Source organism: Pseudophryne corroboree, chromosome 4 (assembly GCF_028390025.1).
Source record: "Pseudophryne corroboree isolate aPseCor3 chromosome 4, aPseCor3.hap2, whole genome shotgun sequence".
NCBI lineage: Eukaryota > Metazoa > Chordata > Amphibia > Anura > Myobatrachidae > Pseudophryne > Pseudophryne corroboree.
The window spans coordinates 312355425-312367738 of NC_086447.1; the positions used below are offsets into that span (position 1 = coordinate 312355425).

The 12314-nt window shown below is 37.9% G+C and overlaps 1 protein-coding gene across 1 annotated transcript in view; it reads left to right on the forward strand.

The window, feature by feature from the left end:
* Positions 1–11422, forward strand: part of PIK3CA (phosphatidylinositol-4,5-bisphosphate 3-kinase catalytic subunit alpha) — a 174799-nt gene extending 163377 nt beyond the window's left edge. Inside the window, exon 22 of the mRNA XM_063916302.1 lies at positions 1830–11422. Coding sequence (XP_063772372.1) covers positions 1830–2100 — 271 coding nt within the window. The 3' untranslated portion in view covers positions 2101–11422. The remainder of the gene's footprint in view (positions 1–1829) is intronic.
* The last annotated feature ends 892 nt before the right edge of the window (positions 11423–12314 follow it).

A 12314-nucleotide genomic window follows, 5' to 3' on the forward strand; every position in this document is an offset into this window, starting at 1 on the left:
AATTAACATTCAAACACTTATCCCGTACTACCCCAGGGGTGCGCACATCTGTATTTTGTGAATTGTCTAACATGCAGTATTTGTATGTACAAGTGAATTGTCGATGGTGTAAAATACAGCAACGAGAGCAATGAAAATCTGAAGTGTGCATTCAAAATTGGCCAAATTGTTGATCACCTTATTCAGTAGAGTCACTAGAACATACTGTAAGGGAAAAGGGTGTTCGTGAGTAACAGGAGTAACTACTGCATTATTGAATGATTATGGAAAGGTACCAGTAGAGATGAATAGATTCCAGATATTAACACTATTATGAACATACCAGAAGGTAATGGACTTATTTGTGAGGAGATTGGTGTTAGAGTAGAAACATTATTTCAACTTCAGTATAAGGACCAGGTGTCGGAGTATGCCTAGTTGTTGCTCTGGAAAGAGAATACCACTTCACATCGGATATTGGGTCTAATTCGGAACTGATCGCTCTTGTGCGAAATCACACAGCGCCCGATTATTGAATGACTTTGCATGCGTTAGCACAGCAATGAGCAGGCGCAAGCCCAAACAGCGACAGAATGGTGCAAACATTTTGATCGCTGGGCATACGCAAGGTGATTGACGGGAATTGGACGTTTGTGGGTGGTAACTGGGCATTTTCTGGGAGTGTCAGGAAAACGCAGGCGTTCCCAAGCGTTTTCTGGGAGGGTGTGTGACGTCGGCTACAGCCCCGAACAGCCTGATTCTATCGCACTGTAAGTCCTGGGCTACACACAGAATGGAAAAATCATTAGATGGTGAGTGTGTTGCGAACGGATTTACAGCTGTCCACTGCCTGGCAAAGTTTTCGCACGGCGTACGCATGCATTCGCACACTTGCATGGAGCGGGTCTTCACTCTCTATGGGCGGCGACTATCTGATCGCAGACCTCTGCAAATTTGCAAAGGGGCGATCAGCTCTGAATTAGGCCCATTATTCTTGCAGTGGGAAGCAAGATAATGGGCAGTGACCTTGATTGCAGGTGATTTGATGTGGGAGGGTTCAAGAAAAATGTAAATGTATTTAAGAGACATTTTTGACTTAGACATAGGATTAGCATATTTGTGCATTACATCATTTTCACAGAGTATAAAAGGCAATGCCAAGGCTGAGGTTGGGGACAGTACTTGAGCAATGGAACCTTTCTTTTTATATAGAGAAGGAAAATCCTTAAAATATGAAAATTCTAGTCCATCACTTAAGCATTCAATGTGCAGTAGAGACAGGAATCTCTGGGTGCACTTTTGAATTTTTTTTTATTTTTTGATGTAACAGGATAACGTTAATATCCTGGCAGTCAGATTGGCGACAGCGGCATCCCAGGGTCAGAATCCTGGCAGTAAGTATTAGGGTTAGGCACTATGGGGGGGAGGGGTTAGGCTGCGAGGGGAGTGGGTTAGGCTGCGAGGGGAGTGGGTTAGGGTTAGGCTGCAGGAGGAGGGAGGTTTTGGGTAGGGTTAAAAAAACTTACCAGGAACAATTGGGATCCCGATTGGCAGGATTCCGATACCATCCCGATGTATCTACATAACTGCTATTTGCACAGTGTGGGTATAACTTCCAGTGTTGTGCACATGGTTAGCAGGTGTGATCTGTATGTAAAGCACACTTCAGCACTGTGGCTCTGTAAAAGTAATCTGTGCATGATCAAAAGTATTTGTCATAGCTTTAAAACAACTAGTAGCAAAATCTAGTTTGAAAGCCATGGATTATCTAAACACTGTTCACGGTTTTTAAGCGACATATGGAGGTGTGATGGATTTATTTCACAAACAATGATGCTTTCTTTTACCAGGTTTCAAGAGATGTGTTACAAAGCCTATTTGGCAATTCGCCAGCACGCCAATCTTTTCATCAACCTGTTTTCCATGATGCTTGGCTCTGGGATGCCTGAACTGCAGTCTTTTGATGACATTGCCTACATCCGAAAGACACTGGCACTAGAAAAAACTGAACAGGAAGCCTTGGAATATTTCATGAAACAGATGAATGATGCCCATCATGGCGGCTGGACAACAAAAGTGGACTGGATCTTCCACACAATAAAACAGCGTGCTTTAAACTGAGCAGGGTGCTGGAAGCAGGCTACAGACTTGTCACCCACTCTGTGGGTACTACACTGCACTGTCAATGTGGAAGGGCAGCAAAGACCGGCTGCATGGGAATTGCACAAACCACAAAGAGCATTACTATCACAACAGCAGCTATAAGAATGCACCAGAACCATTAACACTAACAGGGTCTACAACAACACTAAAGGAATACATTTCAAGAGCTACAGTCCGGATTTCAAACATTATGCCTTAATGTCAAACAGGAGGCTAACCCTCTTTGCTTGCGTTTTAGTACCCAATGTATGGTCATGGTCTATTTGATACAAACAGTAGTTTGGCACAGAGAAATATTTTTGTGATTCCCATGTGTGTTTTGGAACGCTGATTTTTGAACCTTTGGTGCAGTAATATACTAGGAACTGATTGAAGGGAACTAACTGCTCTTCCTAAATGCCTCACAGTATTGTTCAACTACAATGCAATGTTCAATGCGCTTGACAAGTGTCCATTTTTATTTTTTAGTTCTTTCAAAATGTGATACCATGTAAGTCATGCGAGAAGTATGGTCTTGTTCTGGTCTTTCGCCATCATTTTGTTTCTATCTTTGTTTTTTAGTTTGCAAAAGTTGCACCATTCATAAGAACAGAACAGTTTCATTCTTTCCTGGAGTTATAAATAAGTGTGAAATTCACACAGTAAATGTGTGTGTTGAGTATGTTTGTGTCCATGAACATGACACTCATCATTACTTATCTGTTTTTTTTTTTATTCATCTTACATAAAATACTACAAAATGAGAGACCAGATAAAACTGGGGTTGTTTTAAGTTAACCGCTTATTGCACTGAAGAATTTTGCTCTTATTAAACTCTTATTTTTATAGTCTTCCTAGTCTATGTTAAGGAATTTTGTTCTTTATTTTATGTGTACTTGATATTTAATCCCAGATTTAGTTTATTTGTTTCAGAGGTTGCATCAAATGTAATCTATATTCACGTTAAAGTGTTTGAATGTTTTCTTTTTTATTTTACATGAGGTTATGCAGTTAGTTTTGTCTTCAGACGCGTACAACGAGTTTGTGTGTGTACATCATTTTCTATATGTATGCATACAGTTTTTTAAGGCACTTACTCTTTTATAACTGTCCCTGTATTATCTTGCTTCATTCTTGTGTTTCGCCAGTGTATGAACCTTATCCTGCCCAGGACATTTTACCAGGTTTTGATGGGGATATGTAGGGACTACTGGAAATCCTGTACACTGTGTTGTGCATGGCCTTTGGCTATCTTTACCAAATTATAATGAAGCGATAAACACATTTGACACCATGTTTCAATGTTTTAATACAGTATTTTCACTTCTGTCTAATAGCCCCTTACTGCGTCCAGCCTTGCATTTCCTCTATGAATACTGCCGCTGGGTACACTTTATCACAAGAGTATCAGCCAACCACAATACATGCAAGTCATCTAGATAAACAAGCCACTTTACAAGGTAGTTCTGTCTATCGTTACACAGTAATGAGAATTATCTCATTAATAAATAATTATATAGTAAAGACCTTAATTATTAGCTCTAACAGTTTTAGGTTTTTTTGTTTTGCTTTTTTTACATAGATACACTGCCAATATTTATCTTTTCCTTTTTCAAGGGGTACTGAAGTCTTATGTGTGTACACACAGTGAGATCCTTGCTATGCCTGATTTTGACTATGCCATTTCCCTTGAACTCGCCCAGATAGCACAGATTGTACAGATTTTGACTATCTGTGCTTGAGATTTTGTCTATGTACGATTTTGACTAGGTGCCAATTTTGACTATACTTTGTACTAGATTGTACACTAGATAGTCAAGATTGACTTGTCTGCACAGTCTATCTAGCCTTACGATACCGACCCCACGGGAGCGCGCATCGGGATCGAATCTGTATCGCAAGCTGCCTAACACCATGAGATATGCACTAACTTTTCATAAGATTTTGACTATATAGTCAAAATCTCACAGATTTATCTCGCCGTGTGTACACACCCTTAAGTTGACTTCTATTATTATTAACAGTGGGGAATATCTGTAGTGTATTAAGCATTTCCAGTACTGGTATGATATTGTCACTGCACAAAAGTTTTCCGTATACGTTAGGGCATGTAGTAATGACATATTATAAAGATAAGACATTATAACAGATTTCCCTTTGTTCCAGTTTCTGAAAAGCTACAGACAAGATTTTATTCCTGCAAATAATTTATTATGTTTTTGTCTTGATCACAGATAATTAGTAAAGTTTTGTCTTGATGAGAGATGGCACAATTCCAGCTTAAAAAGAAAATGCTTTCTATAAAATGGAAACATTGAGAAAAGGCGCAGGTGTTTTAGCTACTCTGGTTATGTCTCCGCTAGAACGCAGTAAGATAATAATGTTGGGTTTTTATGTATGCAGTTTAGGCAAACCTGAATTGCTTCACATTTCTCTTACATGCTTCGCTTTAGGCTACACTAATTCTTATTATGACATATCCTTACCAATAATCAATTCTCATAAATTACGTCTTTACTTTCCAAATAATTAGTAACACCTTTACTCTTTAGAAATGTAATTAAATATTCTATTAGGGACATGTATACTACTTAATTATTGGAGGCATATGAACTGCTCTTTGAAACCAAGTCAGCCAGGCAGCGGGAGATTTGAAAACTGCTGCCAGTTTGTTGCCCTTTTTCAGGCTCTAGGCTGCCGCCAAAGCAATCATATGGAGCTAGAGCACTCTCCTGAGCTGACTGCTCATAGGGAAGGCAAGTTACTGTAGTCTGCAAAGCATCTCCCACAGCCTGCCTGGGGTACACTTACTTCAGCCAGCAGGATATTTAAATCACCACCAATGCATTGTGGCACTAGTAATTAAGTACTGAGACAGACAAGTATAACTTTAATCAAGGAAGAATTCTTAGAAGTGTTATGTAATGGTACATGCATAGGTGTGTTTAGAAAGTGACCGAAAAGTTATAGGAGGTTTATGAGTAGTAGATTTGTTATAGAAAGGAAATTCTGTTATTTACAATATTAGTAATATATTCCTGTTAGGAAAGGTTTATTGCAAAAGATAACATTGCAGTCTCTAAATGCAGTATTCTCATAGGAAAACCTACCAACTATACCCATAATGATTAGACCTACTAATTCCAAATCCAAGCACACTTGAACTACATACCACGATTTCCTTAAACGACAAGAAATACCAGTATAGATTACTGTATCTAAACGCCATGTAGCAAAGGCCAATAAGGGACAACAATAGCCTTTATCTCAGCATAGTGAAAGAAAATCCAACAGAATATGGCACATGTATGTTATGTTCTATGGAGCAGTTTAGTTGAAGCAAGTCATCCCGGCTGGGCAGTCATTCATTGATCTGTTGATCTGGCTAGTGACATGTATACTGCACTAACTAAATTGGGAATTTGATCATTGGTATAGTCCACATTGGTTAATAAGTTATCTTTGTACTTTAAGGTTACTGTTACCAGCTCAGACAGCTGGCAGCGTTTTGTAGGCTGATCTAATATACATGATAATACACTTTGTGGCAGATTTCACAACGAATGATACAGTATTCTTGTTATCACTCGTGAATGATAAATGGTGCTTCAGCCAATCGGCTTCTAACTGTCATGTTTAAAAAAAAAAACGACAGGAGTTGATTGGCTGGAGCACCATTTATCATTTGTAACAAGTGATAACAAGAATATCACTTTTTGTTAAATCCAGCCCTTTGTGCCTTTTCCCCTGCAGATGTCACAACTGCTAGTGTACTTGATGGGCTACCCATTGGTCTAACCATGCAAAATAGTGGTTTCCACTTAGTATAGGTTAATGACACATGTACAAAAGGGGATAAAACCTCAGCCTGTTAGCACAATGTATATGACCTGTGTAGTGTCAGATGTCCCAGGACTGGATGTGTTTTTTTATCCATATGTCAATTTAGTACAGACTGCATCATTTAAATTCATTTTGGTTAGGTATTTACATTTATATGAAATTGGCAATTTTTTAATTTCAGGACTAAACGATTTTACTCATAAGTACTGATTCAAGTACAGATTTATGTTGAATCCAGCACAAAAATTGGGTTGGTGTCTAAATGCTTTATGTTGGGACACAAGCAGAACATCGGTACATTGCTGCTCATAGAAAGGTTATTGACAGGCGCCTAATGTAAGGGTATCATTTACCTTTGTTTGCAACCAAGGAGAAAAATAGGGACTTCTAGCAGCCACACCGAAGCTATTACTACATTGCAGCTCATGCATGCAGCCATATACATGACATTGTATACAAATATTGTGTTTCCCAGTGGTAATCCACTCAAATACCTACTCTTAACCAGAGCAAACAGCAATGCATTGTATTGTAACAGACTACCCCCAGCTACAACTGTTAGTAAACAGGAACTAAATATAAAGGAGTAAAGCCAAAAAGCAAGTGACTGTGCACCTTGGCAGTAAAATGTCGCACTGCAGGTGGGGAAGGCTTAAATGTGCAGAGAGACTTAGATTTCAGAGGGGCGTGTCCAGACTCAAATCTAAATTTCAATGTAAAAATAAAGCGTTTGTGAGCCACTTGCTAGTATTTACCCTGCAAACAAAATAATTAATTTGCAACCCTTGCATTGTAACTTGGCTGGTTCCAGGTGCAGTTACTTCCTCAGAATCGGCCCCAAAGTTGTATTCACTTTTAAATTGAGATTCAAGACCCTACTTTCTATTAATCTGTCCATTAAGTGCTAGAAGCTGCCACAGTTGCAGAACTATTTGTTAAGCTACCTGAGAGCAGCATGTAGGCTTTATAAAGACTACTAATGCAGCAACAAATACATTAAATATAACATGAATTCCACTGACTTCTTCATTGTAATAAACTTTGTAGTATTTGCCATCTGTAATTGTCTCTATGATCTGCCCTAGAAAGTTGAGATATATATACATATGGATTTCACCATGTGTTCCCTACATCTGGGTTTGTGTAATTCCTATTTTTGTTGGGATAAAGTGTGCAATGTCTAGTTGGGTGTATTTATACACTGGAAGAACCACTGATGTTAGTGCTTTCCATTAGCACCATAATGCTCTATAATATATCTTACTAAGTTTGTTGTGTTATTGGATTTAATGTAATGTATTTTCCCAGTGGCACATGAATAGAAGAAGGTGCATGACATCACAAGTAATAGCTGCAATGCATAGGGAGATGCTATTTCATGCATTTTACAAATGCTAAGAAATATAATTAACGCTAATTGGTAACATGACTAAAAGACCATTTTATTTGCATCAGACAGACCTTCTTTTTTTTTTTTGAACACCAGGTTAAAACTGCTGATTGATTTATGCTGTGTAGTTTATTTAGGTAGAGTAGAAAAGGGCATGTGCAAAGCTTTTTGGCATTTTTACTGTACTTTTACCACCCCAAAGGAAATTATTCTTCTATTTCCAGAACTTTCTAAAAATGTGTGCAATTTCTGTCACCCTGTAATACATTTCTAAACACTGGAGGTACCATCAGCTGCATTTGTTCTAACATTTAGCAACATTTGGAGAATATAGTTGTTTGGTTATTGTTGGATACATGGTCTCTTTATTTCTGAAATAATCATTAAGCTTTCTCATGACTTTGTGGCAGCATGTTGAATTGTGCTCCTTATGACTTTTTCTTGGGGTTGTTTATTGAGGGGACGGGGGGGAGAGATATCAGAATGTTTCTATATTAGCAAGTCAGAGCTTGTCCCATCTGTAAGGCAATACTACATACAGGGCTATTAGCACTTCCTGGCAAATGCAGTCCATTTCTGATTGGTTTCCAGAAGTCATGTGACAACAGTCATCTACAGTCAATCCCATTGGTACATTCACAATAGTGGTTTACTTAGCACACTACAAGGCGTTCATTATTGTGATTTTCTAGGCATATGTACATTTCATGGCATCGTTTGGCAAACACTAAAGGTGTGTACACACTGAGATATAGCCTTTCGATTTTGACTATATAGTCAAAATCGCAAGAAAAGTTAGTGGAAATCGTAAGGTGTTAGGCAGCTTGCGATACCGATTCGATCTCGATGCGCACTCCCGCGGGATCGGAATCGCAAAGTATAGTCAAAATCGTACATGGTCAAAATCTCAAGCACAGATAGTCAAAATCTGTTCTTCTGGGCTCTGGGGGAGTTCAAGGGAAATCGCATAGCCAAAATCGAGCAGAGTCAAAATCTCACCGTGTGTATGCACCTTAAGGTATAAATGTTGGAAACCTCTACCACTGCTTGTATTTAGCTATAGTGTAGTTTTGTGTAGCATTAGAAAGTATCCGAGGGGGAGCCTACCTGATTGAGCTCTGACATTTTGGGAATGTTTTTTAAACTCCAATTTGGGAACTAAGTGGATAGGATACAATGTGGAACTACTTTCGGTGTGTGCATGTCTATTTAGACTGTGGAGTTTCTATCGGAACTTAGTAATGGTTTGACCTTCACGGGTGTAGCTTTGTTTACTGGATGTTTTTGTTACCTGTACTCTACTCTAAAATCCCTGAAAAATTGTTTAAAAAGAAAAAATATGTTCTGAACGCAGAAACTGGGACTAGCCATCTATTGCAGCCAGAAAAACACATTTTAAACTGCTGGTATTTAACAAAGTCTTGTTTGTTTGTTGTTTTTTTTTTTTTTTTAACAGAGCAGGTCTTTATCACATTAGTGTCTTAGGGACAGATGACAACTCTGTTTGAAATTTCCTTGCAAGTGAACCAAACTATTACACAATATTTGTAATTATTTTTTATTTAATATACTATCAATACATTTATTATTTTTTCATTATTTTAATACTAACAAGTATTACTACAACTAGTGCCTAGCCTGTAACTAAACACTCTACACAAACTGAAAACTATTAATATAACCACAATTATTATTTTTTTTTTTGTTAAATAATCTGCAAATATAAAACCACGTATGAAAACCTAACATTTTGTCCTCCATTCACTGTAGCTTTCTCCTGTCGTCTCTGTTACAGGTATTGTGTGAGCCTAGGGGCAAAATGTTATAACAGGAATTTATACAGAAATTATATTCAGTTTGTGCAAATATATATATATATACTGTATATATATTTAAAAAAAATAATAGTAATGCGAACAGATTTATTTCTATTGGTAAAAAAAATTAAATTATTGTGTATTAAGAATCACTTCAATTTATTTTGTGCCTTTTTTTATAGTTTAGAATATAGATTGGCTACATAGATCAAATTGTGTCCTCAGTTTAGCTACCTCAATTGTAGTAATGGATACTGTTGTGTCCCTCTGTGATTGAGTGTATTTACATATTCAGGACTAAAATATCAATCCTATAGGTACTGCTAAGTGTGCAGAACGTATGCTAGGATTGATGGTACTATGATATCCTATATAGAATGAGAGCCATATACAATTCTTACACCTATATTGTGTTTCATTCTTGCGCTATATATAGTAGCTATTTGTTCCAGTCAGAAGTGTTTTACACATTTTACACTTGGGCTGGGCCCACATAAGAGCTATTTTAAAATCCGATTTACTTACATCATTAAAAATATATTAATAACATGTCTTTTTTTTTTAAATAGCTGTAAGTGGTGTGAGATAGTATCCTGCTTAAAAGAGCCAGCTTGTATGAACTTTATTTTGGTATATACTGGGAAAACAATTTTTAATGCAATTATATTTCTTATACTTCTGTTCCTTAAAAATCACATTGTAGTGGCACAAAAATCACATTGTAGAGGAGATGGTTATCCTAATTGTCATGCATGCACATAGGTGAAGCGAGTTCCTTGATTTAACAAAATGTTGATAAAGCAATTAATGTAATGTATTTTAGAGAATGAAGGTCAGCTTATTTCATTGCTAAGGAAACAAACTATAGGTTGTAGAGCCTACTGTGGTGTGCTGCACTGTGCTGTTTGCTGAAAGGTGACCCCATGTTTACTAGATCAAAGATAGTGAACATTGGGGGATATTCAGATGTGGAAGCAAATAATAAAAAGCACACTAATGGGCAGAACCATGTTATAATGTGCCGAGAGATTTAGATTTGGGTGGGGTGTGTTCAATCTGAAATCTAAATTGCAGTGTAAAAATAAAGCTGTCTAACGTGTAGGCTACATGCGAAAGCAGCCAATAATTACCCTGCACAGAAAAAATATAAATGTATTCCCCTTGCATTTGCAACATGGTTTGTTCCAGATACAAAGTTACATGCTTTTTCTGCCTTGCTTCCACATCTGAATCAAGGCCATTGTGTAGATCCCCATCTGTTCTCACAGTACTAATAGTGCAGACTTCATATTAACACGTTGCTCTGTTTCTTTTTGAGGTCTGCTAGACATGCGTTGCCTACTGGTGATTCTTGCACAGCACAACTTGCCACTCTACAACCACCCATTAGTTAGGTTCCATAAAAAAGCTGTTTTTGCTTTCACGCGACATGATATTTTTATGATGTAATCAGGTACTCTCCAATTTCTGTGTTTTGTTCCCATCACATGATCTGTCTTTGGGGCTGGTTTACACTTGGTATTGGTGAGCATTTTTTTTAATCTTCTTCCTGGTCATGCAGAATCCAAGTGCTGGTTTTCTGTCTATTTCATGCAGACTTTAGTCCTATATGGGAGTAATGTGTTTGAACGTTGAATGATGTCCAGTCTCATTTGACTTTAATTTTTCTTTATTTGTAATGGAAAAAACACATAAAGACTCACATGTGGATGAGCCCTTTTTGGGTTTTGTTTTTTGTAACCTACATTTCTGGTGAATTGCTGCTTTTTCTTGCTTGCTTGCTTTTCTTTCTTTTTCTTTCTTTTTCTTTCTTTTTCTTTCTTTTTCTTTCTTTTTCTTTCTTTTTCTTTCTTTTTCATATTTCCATTTCTGTTGCCAAAAAACTGGTGGTAAGGAAGGTTTGACATCGCCCCAGCAGGGCTGGCTGGGCAAATCTGTCTTGTTTGCATTTGTAACTACACTTTTAACATTTATAATGTCTATTTTCACCATGTTTAGTCATCATAACAACCTCCTCATTTTTGTGTTAGGGAGTTGGTTTATGTAGACTTGTTTTGCTAACATGTTCTGTTATTTAATGTTTGTTATTGACTTGAAGTAAGCTGGTCATTAAATGATGAAGAAACTGCCTGCATATTTCTGTTACATTAGCTAATATGACTATACATCGTCATCCATAATGTATATTATGTCTATATTGGTTACCCAGGTTCTGCAACCTGAATAAAGGAAAATGCATTTTAACCTCTGACGAGCTGCTTACTTGTTGTCTTGTTTCTGTCCAGAAGATGTTAGCAGAAAGGCTTAATATAAGTGTATTGCATATGAAATGGCAAGCAAGCTATATTTGCACACACTCCAGTCTGAGGGCCCATTTATAGTAAATGAGAGGTATTTATAAACAATTAGTCACGTGACCTCTGGTCAAAAATCATGTGTCCTGTCCACTGGTATGATATTGATGGCCTCCTATAAGACAGGACACATTATGATATTGCGGTGTGTCCTGATGGGTGTGGTTCATCAAATCGACAGTGTCTAGGTCGACAATGTTTAGGTCGACCACTATAGGTCGACATGGATGGAAGGTCGACAGGGTTTCTAGGTCGACATGTGCTAGGTCGACAGGTCTAAAGGTCGACATGAGGACTTTTTTATTTATTTTTGGTGTCGTTTTCTTCGTAGAGTGACCGGGATCCCAAATTAGTGCACCGCGTCCCCTCGCATGGCTCGCTTCGCTCGCCATGCTTCGGGCATGGTGCCTTCGCTTCGCTCGGCACACTTTACCTTTCCAATCGTAGTCCACGTGGATCGTTAAGTATGAAAAAATTCAAAAAAAGAAAAAAAATGTGAAAAACTCATGTCGACCTTTAGACCTGTCGACCTAGCACATGTCGACCTAGAAACCCTGTCGACCTTCCATCCATGTCGACCTAGTAACTGTCGACCTATAGTGGTCGACCTAGACACTGTCGACCTAGACACTGTCGATCTTCAGACCGGATCCCGTCCTGATCTAGATCTGCTTCTGACTGCTTTATTAAATAATGCAACCACCAGTTTATGAAGTACTAATAAAATCCATAACCACATTCTATTGCCTTGAAAAGGCAGGTATGCCCAACTGTCATCAATGTGTTAGG